Here is a 25,558-nt window from a genome sequence, read left to right as displayed (position 1 = left end):
GACACCAACCCCCCAGTTTGCTTAATATCTGCGGAGTCAATTTCAATGGTGCTGTTATTTTTAGATTTTATTTACCCAAGTAAGAAAACAATACATAGCCGTTCATACAGAAAATTGCAGCTGGCTATAATATTTTAAGGTAAAGTAAAATACTTACAAGGAGTAAACATGTATCGGCCAGACAAAATGTACCCGATCTCCCGATGCCGGCGCTGCAGTGCACCACAATCGGTCCGTGTTCTTGGTTCAAAGAGCCGGACTCTCGCACTTTAAATAAAAAGTTAAGGAATGATGCAGGCGACTCAGGAACCCCAAAATCAGGCCACGTGGTGTAATGAAAGTGCAGGATTTCCCTAGTTTCTTGTGTCTGAAGAAATTTGTCAAAGGAAAAGTTTCAATTAGACAAAACATTGAATAAAGTCTAGCGCTGCGCTTTGTTCCCTGCTCGGCTACGCTATGGAAACTGCAGACCGCACTCCTTAATGTGTCCTGCTATGTCCGTAAAGTCTAGCAGAGCTTTAGTTATATCCTGGTTTTATATACCTTCAATATGAAATCTGACAGTGTGCAATGTAACCTCCTAGACAATCACAAACGCAATGAACTGGGGCAGAGTGAATTTCACATTTTAAACCAAAGTAACAAACTTTTCTCTTTACGAATAAGCTTTGATGTTTACACTTTGGTTCACAAATAGGCGTAAGAAAAAAAAAAAAAGTGAGACTTCTAAAATATGGATAATACGGGTCCCCACAAGGCTTGTTAATTGGAGACCACAGAGAGGGGCTGATAAAAGTCCACTGAGGAAATCAGGTGTTCTGCCCGCACCATCGTCACAACATAAGCTTATGGAGTGCTTCTGCAGGTATGTGGGAATGCAAGTTTTTATTCCATCTAACCCCTACTTTTGCTGTTACAAACTGGCTCCTCTGTGGTATCAGATATTTTAGTAATTTCAGAATTCTCCTACACAGCTCATTCACGGACAGAGGTGGAAACGCTTGCTCTACAATATAAATGTAATGTATAGCCTAAAGCAAGTGTACAGGGAGCAAACAAAAAGGCGTGAACCACGAGCTGGAACCTTCACAAGACGCACATTCCAGGGATGAGTCAATCTTCACATTTATTGCACAGGTCGCAATACTTACACTAACATTCTCCAATTCCAGCAGGCGGATTGTGTAATAGGATTTGATGTCTTCTGAAACCAGGGTTAATTTCAAGTCTATGTCCTCAAATAGCATGGGGGTTTCTTCTTTCTTTGGCCAATACTGCGCACACTTAATCTACATAAACAAAACATTCTGCTTTAACCACATGTAATGACACACGAGAAAGGAGCTATGCCAAGTGCAACGTTAACACCACACATACTTACCAGAAGTGACAGATAAAGGATCCAGGCCTGTTCTGGTTAATGAATTGCTAACATTCTGTGAATTCAACCAGGAAATCCCAAATAGAAATCCCATTAGAAGGTGACAATACACTTCAGCAGTTACAAACAAATCCAATTCCATTTAATCTACGCAGAGCGAATTATGTCTAGAATTTACCAGTGGATCACTATTCAGTGATTTAATCTCCACAGGTAAATTCTAGATGGATTGATTAGTTCAGAGCAGATTAAAAGGAATTTGATACATTCGTACCAGCAACAAGGCGCATTTGTCCTTCAACATTTAGCACTTTGTTTCAAACTAGCAGTCGCTTTGATTAATACACCCTATAGCGTCACAAAAACACTGAGCAGCTACAATGGGTAGATTATTTCTGTACTCCGGGATATACCTGTATGTTTGCTTTAGGTCATACTTGGATTATAACGTGCACACCAGAAACACATGCATACAGTGTATGAGCATTCAGTGAGAGACACAATGGTAAACTATAACTATACATTTTGGAAGGGTTAGCGTTAAATGTCAAAATATACAAATCCATTCTTCAGGAGCTAGAGAACAACTATAGTTGGGCCACCCTGAATGTTACATCCTTGTACACAGCAATTAGCTACCAACGAGGGCTGCATGCCATTACCTGTTTCTTGAGGGAAGTTACTAGTTTAGAACCAGGAATAAAGGATTTTATTGTGGTTTCAGATAAATTTATACTGGAACATAATTATTTATTTTTTGGTCGAAAAAAAAAAAAAATACCTTTTTGCAGATAACGGGGAGGGCCATGGGCACCAGATTGGCCCCCAGTTATGCCAACATTTATATGAGGAAATGGGAGGACCTTTGGGTCTGGTCGGACTACGACAGGAGAGCGAATCTGGTGCTCTGGCGGCATTTCATAGACTACATTCTTATTATTTGGAGAGGGCCCCTTCAAAAATTGTACTCAATTGTTCACCATCTAAACCAAAACCCCTTTAATCTAAAATTTACTCCAGAATGGCGTGATAAACAAAGTCACATCTAGGAAGTTAATTATTTTAACCCCTTAAGGACCAAACTTCTGGAATAAAAGGGAATCATGACTTGTCACACATGGCATGTGTCCTTAAGGGGTTAATGAGGACAAGGATGCAAGATCTTGTTGTTTCTTTAAACCAACAGATGGCAACAGTTACGTTCATCGGAATAGCTAGAAGCCCATTCACTTGAGTGAGATGGAATTGTTCTGACAATCGAGATTATGAATTGCAAGTTAATCAAATTAAGAAGAAATTATTACAAAATGGTTATAAAAGGAATCCCACAGAAAAAGATGAAACTGGCTAGGAATAAGAAAATAAACTTCTTACTTATGGAATACTCAGAATACAAATTTTCAACAAAGTTTTATAACCAGATACAATAAGAACCATTGGAAAATAAAGAGGGGCTGGCCAAACACTAGCCAAAGCCCCTCTTTACACTTGGCCAAAAAAACAATTTATAAAAAAAACTATTCTACAAAAAAAAAAAAACTAATCTACAAAAAATATTTTGGCTCCCAGCTATGTGAAGGGCATACAAACTACCAACCAACAAAAAGATCTTAAGAGATCCAGGTTTTAAAAACATGTGGGAGATGCAAAGCCTGCTACACCATGGACCTGCCAAAAACCACCTCATTTAAGAGTAATACAACAGGAGAGAAGTTCCCTATTAAAGCATGGATTGATTGCCGCATAGACGGTCGTATATTTACTGCAGTGTCTGAGCGGCAAACGATGTTTTAAAATTAGAATGTTGGAGCATGCCAATAACATCAGGAAAGAACTTGTGTCCCATTCGGTTCCAGTGCACTGCAACTCCTGCCCAATGTTTGACTCTATGAATCTGACATGCATAGAAAGGGAAAAAACGATCCCCAGTGGAGAAGAGCGGATAGATTGAGATCTTTGTCCCAACGTGAGACTTTTTGGATACACAAATTGCAGACACTGAAGCCGAATGGTTTGAATGTAGACATCGATTTTTTTTTTGTCAACTGGAGCAAGAATAGGTAGATATACCCCATTTGACAGACAAACTAATTTTATTTTATATTCAGTATTACAATATATATATATATATATATATATATATATATATATATATATATATATATATATATATATATATATTTATTTTTCCTTATGTTTAACATGAGGAATTTTGAGATTTATATTTCTCGGTAAGAAAATGGGATTTTTTTAATATGATTTTTGGATAATCCTTTATAATTTTTGTCAGTTGACAATTTGATAGTTAGTGATTTTTTGGCTTGTCATATGGGGTAATCCACATAACTGTATATGAGCATTTGAAAATGAATACGTTTATATCTATTGCAATTTATCTTCTTGTAAATTTATGCTGTGTTTATACCAAGTCCTCTTTTATAATCAAGACAATTTTGTTTTCATTAGAGCAAAGGGTAACAAACGAAGCCGTGTTTTTAAAAAAAAAAATGTATTTGGGACAATATGAACAATAAAGCTTCATTCAAAATTTGGAACACACGGAAATAGGCGGTGGAACGCAAGCCAAATTGAATGTGAACACGGAATTACACGGCGCCAACTGAATCATTACAGACAGCTGCCGAGATAAGTATTGGAGAAAACCGATTGGCAGAGGGGATAGGAACTCCCCCATACACACCGGAGGACATCAGGAAGAACCCTATTTAAGGGAATGGGTACGACAACTTATAGTTACTGATAATGTTTTTAATCATTGTAACTACACTGCTCAAAAAAACAAAGGGAACACAAAAATAACACATCCTAGATCTGAATGAATTAAATATTCTTCTGAAATACTTTGTTCTTTACATGGTTGAATGTGCTGACAACAAAATGGAAATCAAATTTTTCAACCCATAGAGATCTGGATTTGGAGTCACACTCAAAATTAAAGCGAAAAAACACACTACAGGCTGATCCAACTTTGATGAAATGCCCTTAAAACAAGTCAAAATGAGGCCCAGTGTGTGTGGCCTCCATGTGTCTGTATGACCTCCCTACAACGCCTGTGCATTCTCCTGATGAGGTTGCGGATGGTCTCCTGAGGGATCTCCTCCCAGACCAGGACTAAAGCATCTGCCAACTCCTGGACCGTCTGTGGTGCAACGTGACGTTGGTGGATGGAGCGAGACATGATGTCCCAGATGTGCTCAATTGGATTCAGGTCTGGGGAACAGGCAGGCCAGTCCATAGCATCAATGCCTTCTTCGTCTTGCAGGAACTGCTGACACTCCAGCCACATGAGGTCTAGCATTGTCTTGCCCTAGGAGGAACCCAGAGCCAACCGCACCAGCATATGATCTCACAAGGGGTCTGAGGATCTCATCTCGGTACCTAATGGCAGTCAGGCTACCTCTGGCAAGCACATTGAGGGCTGTGCGGCCCTCCCAAAGAAATGCCACCCCACACCGTTACTGACCCACTGCCAAACCGGTCATGCAGGAGGATGTTGCAGGCAGCAGAACATTCTCCACGGCGTCTCCAGACTCTCTCACATCTGTCACATGTGCTCAGTGTGAACCTGCTTTCATCTGTGAAGAGCAAAGGGCGCCAGTAGCGAATTTGCCTATCTTGGTGTTCTCTGGAAAATGCCAAACGTCCTGCACGGTGTTGGGCTGTAAGCACAACCCCCACCTGTGGACGTCGGGCCCTCATACCACCATCATGGAGTCAGTTTCTGACCGTTTGAACAGACATACACATGTGTGGCCTGCTGGAGGTCATTTTGCAGGGCTCTTGCAGTGCTCCTCCTGTTCCTCCTTGCACAAAGGCGGAGGTAGCCGTCCTGCTGCTGGGTTGTTGCCCTCCTCCACATCTCCTGATGTACTGGCCTGTCTCCATGCTCTGGACACTACGCTGACAGACACAGCAAACCTTCTTGCCACAGCTCGCATTGATGTGCCATCCTGGATGAGCTGCACTACCTGAGCCACTTGTGTGGGTTGTAGACTACGTCTCATGCTACCACTAGAGTGAAAGCACCGCCAGCATTCAAAAGTGACCAAAACATCAGCCAGGAAGCATAGGAACCGAGAAGTGGTCTGTGGTCACCACCTGCAGAACCACTCCTTTATTGGGGATGTCTTGCTAATTGCCTATAATTTCCACCTGTTGTCTATCCCATTTGCACAACAGCATGTGAAATTGATGGTCACTCAGTGTTGCTTCCTAAGTGGACAGTTTGATTTCACAGAAGTGTAATTGACTTGGAGTTACATTGTGTTGTTTAAGTGTTCCTTTTATTTTTTTGAGCAGTGTATATAAATATTGGTCCCTGGGGAAGTTTCTTTGGAAACAAAAACGCGTAGAACCAGTGATCTATCAAAATATATATATATATATATATACATATACATACATACATATACACATACATACATATATATATATATATACATATATATATATATATATATATATATATATATATATATTGGGGCGTGGCCTCGTCCGCGCATGCGCACGGAACGATGGACGCCAGGGGCACCACTCCCACTATTCTAAGCACAGGGGTAAGTCATTTCTTTCTAATTCCACCTACATTTTATGTATATAAATGCACTTTTTTACTTGACATTGTATGCCTGATCCTGATAAAAGTTCCAGATGGAACTGAAACGTTGATCTTTTAATGGATTTTCAATAAACTGTAAGTTTTAATTTTTAAAGTCCGAGAGTGCTGATCATTATCTGCATGTACATGTTTTTCCCTGTATTTCATGCACCCGGCCAACGCCAGCTAGAAAGCGTGAGTGTAAGGATACTCTGAATCAATATATAAAGCCTTGCACTCCAACTCACATATTTGTAGACCCGGTGCTCGAATGCACTAATAGATACAGGAAAGAAAAAATCAGCACTCCCAGGATTTATCCAAAAAAGAATACTAGGTCTTTATTCCAACAGCCAACGTTTCAGTTCCACTAGGGAACTTTCATCAGGACAGAATATATATATATTTTTTTATCGATTTGAGGTTTCAAATAAGCCCGTTTATACCTACCAACCTGGTTCCTTATTCTGATCCGGAGTGCCATTAGCAGACAGAGGATCCTGCCTGACCCCCCTCACAATGGAAGGCAACTTCAAAGCACTTTATCATTTTGAGTCTGAGTTCCATATTGAGTGGTGGCACGGTTTATACTTACATACAGCGTCGCACTATTGTTTGTAATTTTTATTTTTAGGTGTTCAGCTGTCTCCAATAATTTCTGGATTATATTAAAATATTAAGTGCCGGAAAGTAAAGACTATGGATAAATCTATTTTGAGGTATTTCTTAAAGGGATACCAGTTAGTTCATGGTTAAAGTGCTTGTCCCTGCAGGTGCGAGAGAAATCAACACTTTTATATCACCTTTGCCACAGGTTATAAAGGAAGTGAGGCTGAAACCTATCCTAATTGAAGGGAATTTGTCGACAACATGCCAGCAATAAGATCTGTCTGCGGAGTGTGTGTGCAGGCTGACAGATTGGCAGAAACATTTAGCAAGCTGAGCAGATCAACACTCGCACACGCTTCTCAAGGAGATGTAATGAAACATGCAAGATTGGACAGTTGTGCGCATGTGCCATTTGTCTTCAAGGCTTTTTCAATGAGAACCCTCTGGTTGGACAATGTCAGGTATAGACAGGAAAGGCAGGGGATGGTTTACAGGTTCTGCAGAAAGGAGTTCTGCAGCCAATGTAAGCCATGATTTTCATTTTCACAACATGCAACAAATGGTAGAATTTTCTCCTGTGGAATAGAAATCACAAGCAAAACTGTCATTAATACATAGTGCTGTGTGATTCCAAGTATCAGAAAAATTCCCTCTCTGATTTAAAAACCAATGCAAAGCACACGCACCCCTAACTAGAAGGTGCAAACTGTGGAACACACACGTACTAAAATTGCCAAAACATTAATAAGCCAATCTTCACCCAAAAAATATTTTTCCTTCCATTTTTTTCGTTTGCAGTAATGATGATGATAGAGGCCATTCGTGTGAATCGCCACCATTTACAGTGACTAAAATCTATTCAGCAAATTAATCTCCTGCTATCAACAATCCAGGCATAAAATGTGCGCACCCGTCCGATCGCAGTTTAAATGAAAAGTCGAGCTCTATAGAGAGTCACTGTGGCAGGTGCACGTTCCATCAGACGTGGCGCGATGGACTAACCAGGGCGATGATAAAATAAAACAAACTGACTGGATTCCAAATGGATGAGCAGCTTTCCTGGCTCCTGCCGAGACGGTTTAAAGCACAAGAGGATTCCAATAAATCTCTTGGCATTACTAAACCATCTTAGTTATGTCTCACGTAAACTGTAAATCACCTAGAATAAAAAGGGGAAAATAGCTGGATCTTCTTATAAATCGTGGTGAGTCTGTTAGTGGAAATAGTAAGCTGCTAAAAGAAAAGAATGAGGGGGAAAAAAAACTAAACAAATACTCAAGCTTCCATTAGGTTAATTTAGGGGAAATCTATGCTTCTGTCATAGACTAACCTACAATATAGATTGTTACAGGATTACAATACAGAATACAGAATTGGGGAGGGATGGGGGGACTTTAGTACCGTGATATACAAGATGTACAATATAAGTGTGAATTAAAAAAATAAAAATACAAAGACTAACTAAACCACTTACCCCCCTTTCTCCACTAATAATATGCAAAGTACACCAACACACTGGGATAATGTGATAAAACGATTTTAAGCATGCTAACGTCTTTAGCCTATTTGGAATAGAAGGAGATATATATTGTTTTATTTTAATTGCTAATGGGGCTTACAGCATTTAAGAAACTAGAATTAGTTAATTCCCAGTTGAACATTTTATCCATGGAGTGTACCTTAAATTCCATCTTTATTTTGATTGGTTAGCCTTACCACAGATCCAATCAAAATGCAAACTTCATTTCAAATGGGCCAGTTTGTTTTATTTCAAATCCAACTCTCCAGAAATTTCGGGCAAAAAGTTAATTCCATACAAAACTACATCTCCCATGACACTATCAGCCTCAAAGAGTGGCCATTTACAAACAGTTAAGGATCTGCCATAACATTTTTACATTTAGCCGTGAATCTTCGTGTTCACGAACTGTGATGGGAAGGCTTAGCTTGCTACTGTGATGTCTGCCCCCAAAAGATGTGGGAGGTAGCTGTTTTTATGCAGGGTGAAAAGTTATAATTGTGCCTGTGAGGAGCCTTTAACCCAGATGTCTGTTCTCCTGTATTCCTAAGAGAGGCTACAAATTTTTAAAATATTTGCACAAGGTGAACAAGGCTGTGATCATTTCATGTCGCAATGGACAGTCTAGAAGCCTTCAGAGGATGAAGTGGCACACAACCTTAGAACATCCTTCTTAAGAGTGCAAACTGCACATCATGGAATTCCTTGGGGTGGGGGTGGCAGAGTATGCAAAAATGATTAATTCCAACAGCATGTTTCCTTTTGACCCAAAAAGGCTGGCAGATAGAAACATCTGGCTTAGAGATTAAAACAAGCAGAGTCTGGATGCCAAGAAACACTTACCGATCCTTTCTCAATCACTCTGTTCAGCATGACGACACCTCTCGTTTTCTGTTCCCAAACCATCTCCCAGAAATGACCACAGGTATTTGGCAAAGGACCCTGTGTGAGAAATAAAGTCAGCATGTTACTGTATGTAGCTCGCTGCTGGCACATTATTATTATTTTATTATTTATGTAGCGCCAGCAAATTCCGTAGCACTGTACAATGGGACATTAACCCCGTCCCTTCCAATACCGAGGATATACAGGCAGTGATCGCCACCCTCACACATTTCTGTACCACTAAAATATTACAATATTTTACATCAAGTATCAAGTATTGCAGCTTGGAATTATTCTGCAAAACACTTGCGTTTTTGTTTTTCATTTAACAACGATGAACAGATCATTTTCGGGTTGTGCTATAAATTCTGACATGGGAAATTTGACACAGTGTCAGAATATAAAACACGGATCGTCGAATGGCCACTTAATGTTAGTTTAAGAATGACATTGTACGTAGAAAGAGTTAACATGTCAGGCACTGCAGATTGCACGTCCATTATGGCCAGCGGACCTTATGAGATATTTTGTCCAATGTTGGACTAGGGATCATTAAAACTAGAATCAAATATCATGGATATTAAACTGTCAGCAGCTGTAGCAAGACTCCAGGACTCCTAATAAATCGGAGATTTTCATTATGCTGTGTCAAATGCGTTTTACATTCTCCCTTCCCCATGCCCCACGGCAGAATAAGCATTTACAGAACCTTATTTAAAGAAACAGGCAGTCTTGCAAGCAAGTTAAACTGGTTGAAGCGGGACAGTGATTGAAATATACATGACTTCATGAACAGAATACAGGGAACCATATGGTCGCCTTACTCATGCAGTTCTGTTTATTCCGAGCCGCAGAATGAGAAGTGACAAGCATGTGATAACTTTAGCAGCTGAATGAATAATAAAAGCCAGCATGACTTTCCACTCCCTGGAGCCAGCCAGCCATGCTGGGGTTACCAGCACGAGGAGCATTGTACAAAGCATGACAAGAGGTGAAGGCAGCCTACAGAACCATCTACTGGATTCATTTGAAAGTCAGGGAAATGCAGTGGATATGGTTATAGTGCCGGAGTGTTCCTTTAATTTACAGCCCAATTCAGAACTGCACACAGGAAATTGCCCAATAGTCTGATAGGACATTAGAGACAGATCAGTCTATTTGTGTGTGCAGACACTACAAGCAAAACAAAACAGACAAGGCAAATGAGGAACTGATCACTCCTCCCTTGTGAGAGTCGGGGCTGGCTTAAGGCTGGGTGATTTTTAGAAATTGCAGCAGTTACAAGCCGGTTAGCAGGGATTCTGTGCTCCGTGTGTACTCTCTGCACCACAACCTTTGCAATCACGCACTTTATTACAGGGAGCCGTAAAAAATGCATGTTCAATATAGTTTTTGTGTATAGTACAGGAGGTGTGTAACCTCTGGCCGGCGAATGCATGACCACTAGGCCATCTGACAGTGTGCCACAGGGCCGCTCAGCAGCACAGATAGCCCAATGGTATCAGAGAGCTCCTTCCTTATGGTTAGTACGCGCGCCGTCTATTGGTGCGGCCTGCAATACAGGATTGCACAGACTCCTCACAGTCCCCGAGAGGCTCCTTCTCAAGCGGTCATGAGGTGCAAGCTGTGAGAATGTGAAGAATGGGGATGTGTCTTCAGAATAATATCCAAATGGTAGTTCGCCTCACTAATTAGGCCGAGCATATATCCAGGAGATGCTGGCAGTGAGAGAGTCTCTCTATAAACAGAAGAAAAGTCAGTCCATACAAATCATTGGGGACTTCGAAGCAGAACGCCTTCCTCCCACAGGCACCCCAATAGAGACACAGGGGTGATGACAATGGGTGGAGAAGTGAGATTGGGATTGAGAAACCCACTGGATTTTATTTCCTGGCTGACACTAGGTTACAGGTAGTTCTATTTTGACGGAGCCTTTTATATGTCCATAAAATAAACAATATTAGGAATTACTAGTGCCTCTCTAAGCTACACAGCATTATGCAACGCTGATCTGAGAAGGAGGCAGGCACGCTCAAGTACAGCATGCCTGCTAATTCCATTTGCTGAGGGGAGCCAACAGAAGCAAGAAGCTAACCCCCCTGGGCTCTCTGACAGTGAGGGGGTGTTTCATTATAAAAGTGTCAACTTTTATACAGTGCCTTTAACCCCTTAAGGACACACGGCATGTGTGACGTCACGACTCCCTTTTATTCCAGAAGTTTGGTCCTTAAGGGGTTAAAATGGGATACTGTTCACCCATAAAGCAGCAAGTGTGATGGTTGTGGAGTGATGCTTTAATAAATTTTTCCTTAAAATGAACCATGAAAAGCCATTTTTGATGGGGTTTCAGAAGAATGTTACAAATATGTTAGAAAGTCAAGGAAAAATAGTCACGTTATTCCGTGTTCTCACCATGTGCGATCACCACTAACCTGTGTGAGAATATAGCTCCGCTGTGCCTCCTCCATCGTGATCAGACTGGCATTAATATAGTCATTGTCCTCTCTGTGCAGCTTTATTCGACTGTGGTCAACTGGAAAATGAGTACAATGGCATTAATAAATTCATGAGCAAAGACACCACAAGGTATTTATCTCCTTTTTTTTTTCTTCGAAGGAAGTTCTTTAAAAATAAATAAAAGTGCCTGTAATGGATTTGTGTATGTTGGTATGTTTGCTTACAAAGTACAAAGCCATTGCTGACAACCTTTCCACGCCAGACATTCTCCAGAATAACCGGAGAGCCCCAAGCAAAGTGTGAAATTAGTCTGTAACACGCTTGAAACTTTTTCCACGCCAGACATTCTACAGAATGACTGGAGAGCCCCGGGCAACATGTGAAATCATTCTGTAGTAGTTTCTAAACCAGGCACTTAACTGGGAGCATTCAAATAGTTTGTAAAATAGAATAAAGGGAAATAGAATTGGAGATCTCAAAAATCAATAGTTCTAATAAAACATGCAGATTCTAAACTCAAACCTGCACTTTGTGTATTAGGATTGGAAATCAAATTCCAAAGGCTTCACAGAGTAGTGGAAATAGGAAGGAGTTTTATTCAGGATCAGGATAACAAAAAACATTTCAGCGTCAAACCTTAATTACCGGTATGTTCAAAGCTTTTTGTTCTCACGATCGTTCCTATTGGCACTACTCTGTAAATCCTTGGAATTTTATTTTCAATACTTCTAAGGGACTGCAGATCCCTTTTGTGGTGCTCCAGGGATGGCAACTGACTACTGGGTTCCCTGAGTGCAACACTACTTTTGGAATTGTGTATTAAGAGATGTTCCATTAAGGAAATAAAGGGAGCCCAGAAATAGTAATTCCCATCAGCGAGTGACAAAGTCTAATCTCACTCTCTCTGGGATATAAGCGCAGGACTAGCAAGAAAGAAAACAAATGATCTTCTCCACAACAAAGTCACAGCTCACATACGGTTTATACAATACAAAAACAGTCTGTGAGCTATAAACATACTACAGCACAGCTTGGCTAACTTGTGTCCAGTGCTTCATTAGCAACACACCTTAAATTACGGTCTCACCCAATTAACCGCATAATTACATCACACCAGCCACTTTCAAACACACAAATAGAACTAACTGTACACACACAATTAGACAGATACGACATACAAACAGCTATAGGTTTGGACTTTATTCACCTCCCCTACGCCCGCAGCTCAATCTTTATTACAGTAAGGTCACAAGCCGTTTCTTTGTGTCTGGTAGACGGGCTGGCAGCACATTACAAGACATGGCAGCAGAGAGCTTTGCCAGTTCCCAGACACAATACCCCACAAGCCCCGAGACAAATAAACTGGCAAATGTGAGATTGGTTTCACTTCTTCTGCAGAGACATTCAATGGGCACTAGGGCCACACTAATGCCTGTAATACATAGCATCACTTTTAATTAACTGCCCATAGGCAGGAGGCTAACGTAATGATTCTGGCAACCAATCACACAATAATGCAATGTATACAATTCACGCTGCCCCCTGTTTTTGCAACTCTTGTTCAGACACACACTGGACGTCCAAAAGAGTAAGTACAGAAAAAAAAAAAATAAAACAAGCACACTACAATTTTTTCACCGCATTAAACAATGGTGTTAAAAAAAAAAAAAAAAAGTCAAAAAATAACCAAAGAGAGAAGGAACTCACAAGGACTGACGTCTCTGTAGCGGTTGCGAGTCTTATTGTCGGGTAATCTCGCCACTTTACAGGGAAAGTCACTGGCTTCATGTCGGATATCCTGCAAGGGGAGAAATAGGAAACGTTTTAGTTTTCCAGCACTGGTCAAGACGATCGATAAAAACACTTCCCCCCACTGCCTCACGGTTTAAGTGTTTGCTAGTTTTGGCAAGGTCCACGTATTATACCGGTCTGGCAGGGCCAGCATTTTTAGGATCAGCCAGAGAATCTAGGTCTACAGAAGGCATGGGGAAAAACAAGTTATACTAAAACACTACACAACTACACGGACATAAGCTCAAGGCCACAAGTTCCAGGTAGTTTAAGGGGAAATCAAAAAATAAAACACAAAAGGTCATATTTTGCATGACAAGATTTCACGTGTCAAACACCAAACAAAAAGAACCAGTGATTAGTGAAGTCACAGCTCTCGTATGTGAAGATTGCGATTAGACGCAACTTACTGAAAAACATGTTGATGTTCTAAGATCTTCTCTGAAAGTAATGAAGAAAACCTTCCTAGTAAAAGGAATAAGCGATATCTGACACACTACGCCAAGCGATATCTGACACACTACGCCAAGCGATATCTGACACACTACGCCAAGCGATATCTGACACACTACGCCAAGCGATATCTGACACACTACGCCAAGCGATATCTGACACACTACGCCAAGCGATATCTGACACTACGCCAAGCGATATCTGACACACTACGCCAAGCGATATCTGACACACTACGCCAAGCGATATCTGACACACTACGCCAAGCGATATCTGACACACTACGCCAAGCGTTATCTGACACACTACGCCAAGCGTTATCTGACACACTACGCCAAGCGATATCTGACACACTACGCCAAGCGTTATCTGACACACTACGCCAAGCGATATCTGACACACTACGCCAAGCGATATCTGACACACTACGCCAAGCGATATCTGACACACTACGCCAAGCGTTATCTGACACACTACGCCAAGCGTTATCTGACACACTACGCCAAGCGATATCTGACACACTACGCCAAGCGATATCTGACACACTACGCCAAGCGATATCTGACACACTACGCCAAGCGTTATCTGACACTACGCCAAGCGTTATCTGACACACTACGCCAAGCGATATCTGACACACTACGCCAAGCGATATCTGACACACTACGCCAAGCGATATCTGACACACTACGCCAAGCGTTATCTGACACACTACGCCAAGCGATATCTGACACACTACGCCAAGCGTTATCTGACACACTACGCCAAGCGATATCTGACACACTACGCCAAGCGTTCTGACACACTACGCCAAGCGATATCTGACACACTACGCCAAGCGATATCTGACACACTACGCCAAGCGATATCTGACACACTACGCCAAGCGATATCTGACACACTACGCCAAGCGATATCTGACACACTACGCCAAGCGATATCTGACACACTACGCCAAGCGTTATCTGACACACTACGCCAAGCGATATCTGACACACTACGCCAAGCGATATCTGACACACTACGCCAAGCGTTATCTGACACACTACGCCAAGCGTTATCTGACACACTACGCCAAGCGTTATCTGACACACTACGCCAAGCGTTATCTGACACACTACGCCAAGCGTTATCTGACACACTACGCCAAGCGTTATCTGACACACTACGCCAAGCGTTATCTGACACACTACGCCAAGCGTTATCTGACACACTACGCCAAGCGTTATCTGACACACTACGCCAAGCGTTATCTGACACACTACGCCAAGCGTTATCTGACACACTACGCCAAGCGTTATCTGACACACTACGCCAAGCGATATCTGACACACTACGCCAAGCGATATCTGACACACTACGCCAAGCGATATCTGACACTACGCCAAGCGATATCTGACACACTACGCCAAGCGTTATCTGACACACTACGCCAAGCGATATCTGACACACTACGCCAAGCGATATCTGACACACTACGCCAAGCGTTATCTGACACACTACGCCAAGCGATATCTGACACACTACGCCAAGCGATATCTGACACACTACGCCAAGCGTTATCTGACACTACGCCAAGCGTTATCTGACACACTACGCCAAGCGATATCTGACACACTACGCCAAGCGATATCTGACACACTACGCCAAGCGATATCTGACACACTACGCCAAGCGTTATCTGACACACTACGCCAAGCGATATCTGACACACTACGCCAAGCGATATCTGACACACTACGCCAAGCGATATCTGACACACTACGCCAAGCGTTCTGACACACTACGCCAAGCGATATCTGACACACTACGCCAAGCGATATCTGACACACTACGCCAAGCGATATCTGACACACTACGCCAAGCGATATCTGACACACTACGCCAAGCGATATCTGACACACTACGCCAAGCGATATCTGACACACTACGCCAAGCGTTATCTGACACACTACGCCAAGCGATATCTGACACACTACGCCAAGCGATATCTGACACACTACGCCAAGCGTTATCTGACACACTACGCCAAGCGTTATCTGACACACTACGCCAAGCGTTATCTGACACACTACGCCAAGCGTTATCTGACACACTACGCCAAGCGTTATCTGACACACTACGCCAAGCGTTATCTGACACACTACGCCAAGCGTTATCTGACACACTACGCCAAGCGATATCTGACACACTACGCCAAGCGTTATCTGACACACTACGCCAAGCGTTATCTGACACACTACGCCAAGCGTTATCTGACACACTACGCCAAGCGTTATCTGACACACTACGCCAAGCGATATCTGACACACTACGCCAAGCGATATCTGACACACTACGCCAAGCGATATCTGACACTACGCCAAGCGATATCTGACACACTACGCCAAGCGTTATCTGACACACTACGCCAAGCGATATCTGACACACTACGCCAAGCGATATCTGACACACTACGCCAAGCGTTATCTGACACACTACGCCAAGCGATATCTGACACACTACGCCAAGCGATATCTGACACACTACGCCAAGCGTTATCTGACACACTACGCCAAGCGTTATCTGACACACTACGCCAAGCGTTATCTGACACACTACGCCAAGCGTTATCTGACACACTACGCCAAGCGTTATCTGACACACTACGCCAAGCGTTATCTGACACACTACGCCAAGCGTTATCTGACACACTACGCCAAGCGTTATCTGACACACTACGCCAAGCGTTATCTGACACACTACGCCAAGCGTTATCTGACACACTACGCCAAGCGTTATCTGACACACTACGCCAAGCGTTATCTGACACACTACGCCAAGCGATATCTGACACACTACGCCAAGCGTTATCTGACACACTACGCCAAGCGATATCTGACACACTACGCCAAGCGATATCTGACACACTACGCCAAGCGATATCTGACACACTACGCCAAGCGATATCTGACACACTACGCCAAGCGATATCTGACACTACGCCAAGCGATATCTGACACACTACGCCAAGCGATATCTGACACACTACGCCAAGCGATATCTGACACACTACGCCAAGCGATATCTGACACACTACGCCAAGCGATATCTGACACACTACGCCAAGCGATATCTGACACACTACGCCAAGCGATATCTGACACACTACGCCAAGCGATATCTGACACTACGCCAAGCGATATCTGACACTACGCCAAGCGATATCTGACACTACGCCAAGCGATATCTGACACTACGCCAAGCGATATCTGACACTACGCCAAGCGTTATCTGACACACTACGCCAAGCGTTATCTGACACACTACGCCAAGCGTTATCTGACACACTACGCCAAGCGTTATCTGACACACTACGCCAAGCGTTATCTGACACACTACGCCAAGCGTTATCTGACACACTACGCCAAGCGTTATCTGACACACTACGCCAAGCGTTATCTGACACACTACGCCAAGCGTTATCTGACACACTACGCCAAGCGTTATCTGACACACTACGCCAAGCGTTATCTGACACACTACGCCAAGCGTTATCTGACACACTACGCCAAGCGTTATCTGACACACTACGCCAAGCGTTATCTGACACACTACGCCAAGCGTTATCTGACACACTACGCCAAGCGTTATCTGACACACTACGCCAAGCGATATCTGACACACTACGCCAAGCGATATCTGACACACTACGCCAAGCGATATCTGACACACTACGCCAAGCGATATCTGACACACTACGCCAAGCGATATCTGACACACTACGCCAAGCGATATCTGACACACTACGCCAAGCGATATCTGACACACTACGCCAAGCGATATCTGACACTACGCCAAGCGATATCTGACACTACGCCAAGCGATATCTGACACTACGCCAAGCGATATCTGACACTACGCCAAGCGATATCTGACACACTACGCCAAGCGATATCTGACACACTACGCCAAGCGTTATCTGACACACTACGCCAAGCGTTATCTGACACACTACGCCAAGCGTTATCTGACACACTACGCCAAGCGTTATCTGACACACTACGCCAAGCGTTATCTGACACACTACGCCAAGCGTTATCTGACACACTACGCCAAGCGTTATCTGACACACTACGCCAAGCGTTATCTGACACACTACGCCAAGCGATATCTGACACACTACGCCAAGCGATATCTGACACACTACGCCAAGCGATATCTGACACACTACGCCAAGCGATATCTGACACACTACGCCAAGCGATATCTGACACACTACGCCAAGCGATATCTGACACACTACGCCAAGCGATATCTGACACACTACGCCAAGCGATATCTGACACACTACGCCAAGCGATATCTGACACACTACGCCAAGCGATATCTGACACACTACGCCAAGCGATATCTGACACACTACGCCAAGCGATATCTGACACACTACGCCAAGCGATATCTGACACACTACGCCAAGCGATATCTGACACACTACGCCAAGCGATATCTGACACACTACGCCAAGCGATATCTGACACACTACGCCAAGCGATATCTGACACACTACGCCAAGCGATATCTGACACACTACGCCAAGCGATATCTGACACACTACGCCAAGCGATATCTGACACACTACGCCAAGCGATATCTGACACACTACGCCAAGCGATATCTGACACACTACGCCAAGCGATATCTGACACACTACCCCCAGGCGATATCTGACACACTACGCCAAGCGATATCTGACACTACGCCCCGAGTGATATCTGACACACTACCCCCGAGCGATATCTGACACACTACCCCAAGCGATATCTGACACACTACCCCAAGCGATATCTGACACACTACCCCCAAGCGATATCTGACACACTACGCCAAGCGATATCTGACACACTACGCCAAGCGATATCTGACACACTACGCCAAGCGATATCTGACACACTACCCCCAGGCGATATCTGACACACTACGCCAAGCGATATCTGACACTACGCCCCGAGTGATATCTGACACACTACCCCCGAGCGATATCTGACACACTACCCCAAGCGATATCTGACACACTACCCCAAGCGATATCTGACACACTACCCCCAAGCGATATCTGACACACTACCCCCAAGCGATATCTCACACAAAGATATTTTACACTACACCAAGATATATTTTACACTAAGATATTTTACACTACACCAAGAGATATTTTACACAATAATGCACCCACCTTGTCAGTGAAAAATTGTGTTATCCAGGGTTTATATCAGAAACACTATATTAAAAAGTAATCTAGCAATCTCTTTTGAATCTGGTTACACTGCATTTTGAGAATATCATATATCGTACACACATTTTGGGGTTTCAAATTAATATATAAAGACTTTATGATTGTGTAGATTTTTCTTCTCCTCCTCCATATCTTGATCTTTGTTTAAGTATATACAGACACACGTGGGATCCCCAATGCTGTAGTAAAGTCCTAATCCCCAGCCTTCCAAGAGTAGACACTGACAGAATATGAAGAATGGCTCCATGTTATCACCACCATGATCACAGTGGGTTTAATGGAACTCTCTAAACACCCACAGCACTATCATTTAAATAGCGTGTCCTCTCTTTTTCACCATTTTACATAATGTGCAGATTTCAATAGAAATTGGAATTTTTAGAAATGAACCTTGTTACACCCCCTTGGCTGTCAGACAACCAGTCCTGTTACTTCCTGGTTTGTTTAGCTCAATGGAGATAAAATAAGCAGCAATTGCCCAGAGCACCTGCTTTGCACAGACTTCTCATTGAGCTGCATTGGGGAGTCTGTGATTGGACAGCCACAGAAAGTCTGGGCGGGGTTAGAATGGGAGGGCTTGCAAAGGCTGCAGACAAGAGAACTGGAGCTTTTACAAACTTTTTTTTCTAGGTATAAACCCAATGAAAAAAACCAAATGCATGCAAGTTTTCATAAGACAGATCCAGTAAACAAGGATTTAAAAAGAAATAGTGTGTGTCTGAGCAATGTCCTTTAAGATACATTAAGTGTGTGCATAAACACATAGAAATATGTTTGGTTTAATGTTTGGTTTAGCAGCTAAAAAGGGAAACTTACCGTATATACTTGAGTATACCGTCTGTATTATGTCAATTTACATTGCCATAATACAGACTGGGGGCTGGCAGCGAGCGCTTACCTCTCCTGCAGCTCCTGTCAGCTCCCTTCTCCTCCGCGCCGGTCCGTTCAGCACCTCGGTCAGCTCCCAGTGTAAGTCTCGCGAGAGCCGCGAGGTCATAGTGCGGCTCTCGCGAGACTTACAGTGGGAGCTGACAGGGGAGCTGACCGGACCGGTGCGGAGGAGAAGGGAGCTGACAGGAGCTGCAGGAGAGGTAAGTGCTCCCTGCCAACCCCCCTCTTCCCCCCACTGAACTACCAATGCCACTGGACCACCAGGGAGTGAGAGCCCCCCTCCCTGGCCAGCTAGGAAGCAGGGAGGGGGGGGGGAAGAAAAAGTGTATATATATATATATATATATAAATAATAATAATAAAATAATGAAAAAATAATAAAAAAATAAATAAAAAAAAATAAAAATAAAAAAATGAATGAAACAAAAAACATTAAAATAATAATTAAAAAATAACCCCCCCACCAAGGCTCTGCATCACACTCACACACACATTGCATTCATACACACACACTGCAAATATTCAATTAATATAATTTTTTTAGGATCGAATTTTATTTAGAAATTTACCAGTAGCTGCTGCATTTCCCACCCTAGCCTTATACTCGAGTCAATAAGTTTTCCCAGTTTTGGGGGGTAAAATTAGGGGCCTCGGCTTATATTTGGGTCGGCTTATACTCGAGTATATACGGTACGAACAGGAGGCTGCTCCTTATTAGCGAACATTAAGATAAATTACTTTGAAGATAATCTCTCACCAGATACGTGCATTTCACTGGGTAAGGGTTAGGTCCCTGAAATCCACTCAATCTAACAATTTAAGCAGCACATTTTATTCACCGGGACGTTAAAGACCAGCTACACTGGGGCCTGCTTCCCCATTATTTCACAAACCTGAAGTGATTTACGAACGCGCAACGTTCAATATATATGTACTGCAGCACCACCTGCTGGACAGAAGTGGAACAAAGCTGCTTTGGCTTCATGTACTATATAGAGAGCTAAATACTGACAATTCTGAGAAGCAAATGAATTAAGGCAGCAAAAATGATCCACGTTTATAAAATCCTTACAAACCTAAACAAAAAAATAAAATAAGTGCCAATACAGAGTGCATCTTAAATTCTACCAAAATGTCAATTATCCCAGAAATTCTCAAAAGCCGATCCATTCTACCAGTGCCACCCAGTCTCAAACCATAATAACCGCAATTCACAAATGTAACCAGTCTGGTATCCTGTGCAGTGCTGGAGATCTCATACTGCCAACAGACTGATCACAACAGGGGCAATATTCTCAAATAAAGCAAAATTAGCAAGTGCGTGCATTAATGTGAGCAGGTCCTGAAAGGCCGCGCTCTCAAGACAGAATCCGATAGAATCACAGAGCAAGACACGGTCCCATCTCGGGGGACATTGAAAGAGCTATGCATGAAATAGAACGAGTTAAACACGGAGGCATTTTCAGCAGAGGATGTTTGAGGAAGCACATGGACATCTTCCTCTTGCCTTGGGTAAGAAGAAGGAAGTGCATGCATCATTTATGTAAATTGTCACGGCTTTGGGAAATGTTTTCTGAGATTAACAGAAAGATTAAAGGACAACTCATCAAAATGTTCACTTCTCGTTTTTTTCTAAACTTCATTAAATTTAGTAAGACTTAATGATACATTTTTTTTAAATGATGTCTATTTTTGATCCGGCTGAGCAGCCATGCTGGGTCAGACTCTGCTGTAATAAACATTTAAATAGTAAATATTTCATGAGAGTTGTGCTTTAAGCAGCAGGACAGTCCATCTATAACCTTGTGATTTTTGCATAAACACACGACGCATAGGAAAATATTACATTTTATATCTATACTGGCACAATAACTAATCACGAGGAAAGTAACCCAAAAAGAAATATAAAGTGTAATAAATTTCTTGCAATAAAACGGGTTGCCCGTGGCATTTCTTTCCTGCATCCCCTGAATTCTCCCCTGCCTGTGTCAGTCTGCATTGTTGCAAGCAATGCATCTCTGTAACAGACAGTCTGCATGAACCAATAGGAAGAAATGATGGTGATCACACGGTTCCTGTCACTACACAGCGCATGCTGTAACTCACAACAAGTACACTCACTAGTCACCCAAGTATAAGAAACAGGGGGGAAATTAAATTATACAGGTAATGGGTATAATGTGCCAGCTGTAACGTGAGAATGGAGAATGAGAAATAATATTAAGGATATGATATTTGGATAAAAGATTGGAGACTGAGGAATTAGAGATATTTTAAATAGTGAACAAGGCAGATATTATGATTGTATGTACACGTACACACGTAATAAAGAGATTGAGAGTTAAATACTACATTACTAAAATTAGACAACCGCAACAAAATTACTCAATGTCAACACAAACTCTTTGGGAGACACTTTATCAAAGACAAATTATAGAGATGGGGACACACCCCAATCACCAATAATTCACATTGGCCAAAAAAAATAAAATCTGTATGTTAACCCCGCCTCCTCTGCACCTCCCTCTCCATTCTAGAGCACTTCCTTCTTCATACAGAAAATACTAGGGTACAAGATGACCCGCAGTAATCAGTATCATCACATTGAAAGCCAGGGTAATAATGTAAGTGCAGGTAATGTATTGGACAGCGCTTCGATGTCCTTTGTAGGACACGATGCATTGTGATGGGGAAGTTCTCCAAACTTATTATGCACACACACAAAATCCTTCATGTGCCGATGCAGTTCTTTATTATTTTGAGGCATGCCAAACAAATGACAAAAAAAAAAAAAACCATTTAGAAAGACACTTAATTTTAAGCCATGCACACTGAACCTTAAGCAAATTGAAAGAAACCGAGAAGTTAAAAGCAGAAGATTAACTGGAAGATCTGCCCTAAAGTCCTCACTCAGCGTCCAAAGAATCAGTGCAGGGTGGTTGAGCGGCTTGCTAGGTGCTTTACACATTGCTTGCTACAGCCACAACACATCCTGAGACACCAGCTTTTACAAGATGCACATGAACTCACATATTACTGAGCAACTTGCTACCAACACAGCAATGAGTGTTACAATTTGACCATTTGTCTGTTCAACCACATTTACCCCTTTCAAAAAAAGGAAAACCAGCCAATTTATAATTTTAATTTTGTTCAGGAGAAACAGGGCTTTAATTTCACATCAAACAATTCTATGTTAGTTTCTTAGTTCCGCATAGCATTTTAACTGTGAATGTCATAATACTGTTTAATTTATCTCCAATAAATTACACATATTTGTGTTTAGTAATGTCTCACAAGTACAACAGTACCCCCCAACCCCCTCCAATCTTTTTTTATTTTTTAAGTAGCCACCTAGTCACAAACCCTGGCCAAAACTGGCATTTAAAGCGGCACTGTCATGCCGAACTTACCTTTCCTCAATCTCTTCCTCTTCTCACCCTCTCTCGGGATCTGTTATTCTTTTCTTCCATTCTTCTTTAGTTTTCTTTAAAACCATAAGACAAAGTAGGGACTCTTTGTCTTATGGGATTCCTCCGCTTGACCAGCTCTGACCAGCGGAGGAGCAAAGTGTGCTTCATTTCCGCTGGTCAGAGCAATTTTCCCATGATCCCTAGCTTTCCTCCCTGTTCCCACAATGCTTCCTGTCAGTATTGCCGAAAGTCCTGTCACTTCGACAGAACGCCGGCAAAACTGCCGAATTGCATCCTAACAGAATGAGCACCGTTTCTCCATTGGTGTTAGGATGCAATTCGGTACTTTGTTCGGATCGGAATTTCATTCTAATGAATGAAACTCCGATCCTATTCATTGCTGTGGCTGCATCTTGCAGCCGCTTAGTAGATAACTCCCTAATTCCCACGGTATCAGGGAGCTATCTACTAAAAGGCTGAAAGACCTAAACTGGTCTTTCAGCCAAATTTACTAACACCAAGTAAAAATGACTTGGTATTAGTAAATAATATGCCCCTACTCGCTATACCGCGAGTAGGGGCATGTCTAGTAAGCAGTGAGCAGCCTGTGGCTGCTCACTGTAGAAAAAAAAAAAAAAAATATTGCCCCCCACCCCTAAATGACGGGTGGGGGCCGTTAAGTAAAATAAGGGAGGGAGACCTATTGTCCCCCCCCCCCGGCCCCCACCCCTGGCCGGCGGGTGGGGGCCATAAAGATAATGAGGGGGGGGACCTACTGTCCTCCCCCCCCCGGCCCCCACCCCTGGGCGGCGGGTGGGGGCCATAATACTAGTAGGGGAGGGGGACCTACTGTCCTCCCCCCCCCAGGCCCCCACCCCTGGGCGGCGGGTGGGGGCCATAATAGTAGTAGGGGGGGGGGGGACCTACTGTCCTCCCCCCCCCCGGCCCCCACCCCTGGGCGGCGGGTGGGGGCCATCATAGTAATAAGGGGGGGGGACCTACTGCCCCCCCCCGGCCCCCACCCCTGGGCGGTGGGTGGGGGCACTAAGTAAATCCCCCCCCCATCAAGGTGACTAGGGGTGCCCAAGCCCCTAGTCACCCACCCCCCACCCAAATAAAAAATGCCCCTACCTACCCCCCTCACCCTAAAAAATAGTGAGGGGGGAATAAAATTGCTAACCTGTAAAGTAAAATTAAACTTACCATTCGACGTCTTCTTTTTTCTAAAATCTTCATTTTTCAGCCCCAAAAAAGGCCAAATAAAAAACCATCATAGCCGTCGAACTAAAAATAAAATAAAAAACCCGAGCGCAAAAAAAAAAACCCGACGAAAAATAAAAAACCCGAGCGCACAAAAAAATAATCCATCTTCACCCATGGAGGGCTCCGCGCAGACTGAGCTCCGCAGGGCGGGGCAAGGCTTATAAAGCCTTGCCCCGCCCTGCAATTAGCCTAAGAACACTCTGATTGGTGGGTTTAAGCCAATCAGAGTGCTCTTTGTCATTTTACAAGCGTGGGAAAGTTCTTTGGAATTTTCCCACGCTTGTAAAATGACACAGAGCACTGTGATTGGATGGCTTGAAATCCATCCAATCACAGTGCTCTGTGTCATTTTACAAGCGTGGGAAAATTCTTTGGAACTTTCCCACGCTTGTAAAATGACACAGAGCACTGTGATTGGATGGCTTGAAATCCATCCAATCACAGTGCTCTGTGTCATTTTACAAGCGTGGGAAAATTCCAAAGAACTTTCCCACGCTTGTAAAATGACAAAGAGCACTCTGATTGGCTTAAACCCACCAATCAGAGTGTTCTTAGGCTAATTGCAGGGCGGGGCAATGCTTTATAAGCCTTGCCCAGCCCTGCGGAGCTCAGTCTGCGCGGAGCCCTCCATGGGTGAAGATGGATTATTTTTTTTGTGCGCTCGGGTTTTTTATTTTATTTTTAGTTCGACGGCTATGATGGTTTTTTATTTGGCCTTTTTTGGGGCTGAAAAATGAAGATTTTAGAAAAAAGAAGACGTCGAATGGTAAGTTTAATTTTACTTTACAGGTTAGCAATTTTATTCCCCCCTCACTATTTTTTAGGGTGAGGGGGGTAGGTAGGGGCATTTTTTATTTGGGTGGGGGGTGGGTGACTAGGGGCTTGGGCACCCCTAGTCACCATGATGGGGGGCGGGGAATTTACTTAGTGCCCCCACCCGCCGCCCAGGGGTGGGGGCGGGGGGAGGACAGTAGGTCCCCCCCCATTATCGTTATGGCCCCCA

At 43.1% G+C, this 25,558-nt stretch overlaps 1 protein-coding gene across 1 annotated transcript in view; it reads right to left on the bottom strand.

The window, feature by feature from the left end:
• PTPN1 (protein tyrosine phosphatase non-receptor type 1) overlaps window positions 1–25,558 on the bottom strand; it is a 63,247-nt gene that overhangs the window by 4,035 nt on the left and 33,654 nt on the right. Inside the window, exons 2-6 of the mRNA XM_063459684.1 lie at window positions 13,177–13,267; window positions 11,445–11,545; window positions 8,971–9,069; window positions 1,152–1,289; window positions 158–367 (exon numbers count right to left, since the gene is read on the bottom strand). Coding sequence (XP_063315754.1) covers window positions 158–367; window positions 1,152–1,289; window positions 8,971–9,069; window positions 11,445–11,545; window positions 13,177–13,267 — 639 coding nt within the window. The remainder of the gene's footprint in view (window positions 1–157; window positions 368–1,151; window positions 1,290–8,970; window positions 9,070–11,444; window positions 11,546–13,176; window positions 13,268–25,558) is intronic.

Source organism: Pelobates fuscus, chromosome 6 (genome assembly GCF_036172605.1).
Source record: "Pelobates fuscus isolate aPelFus1 chromosome 6, aPelFus1.pri, whole genome shotgun sequence".
In the NCBI taxonomy this organism is placed as follows: Eukaryota; Metazoa; Chordata; class Amphibia; order Anura; family Pelobatidae; genus Pelobates; species Pelobates fuscus.
This window is presented reverse-complemented; position numbering and strand designations above follow the sequence as displayed.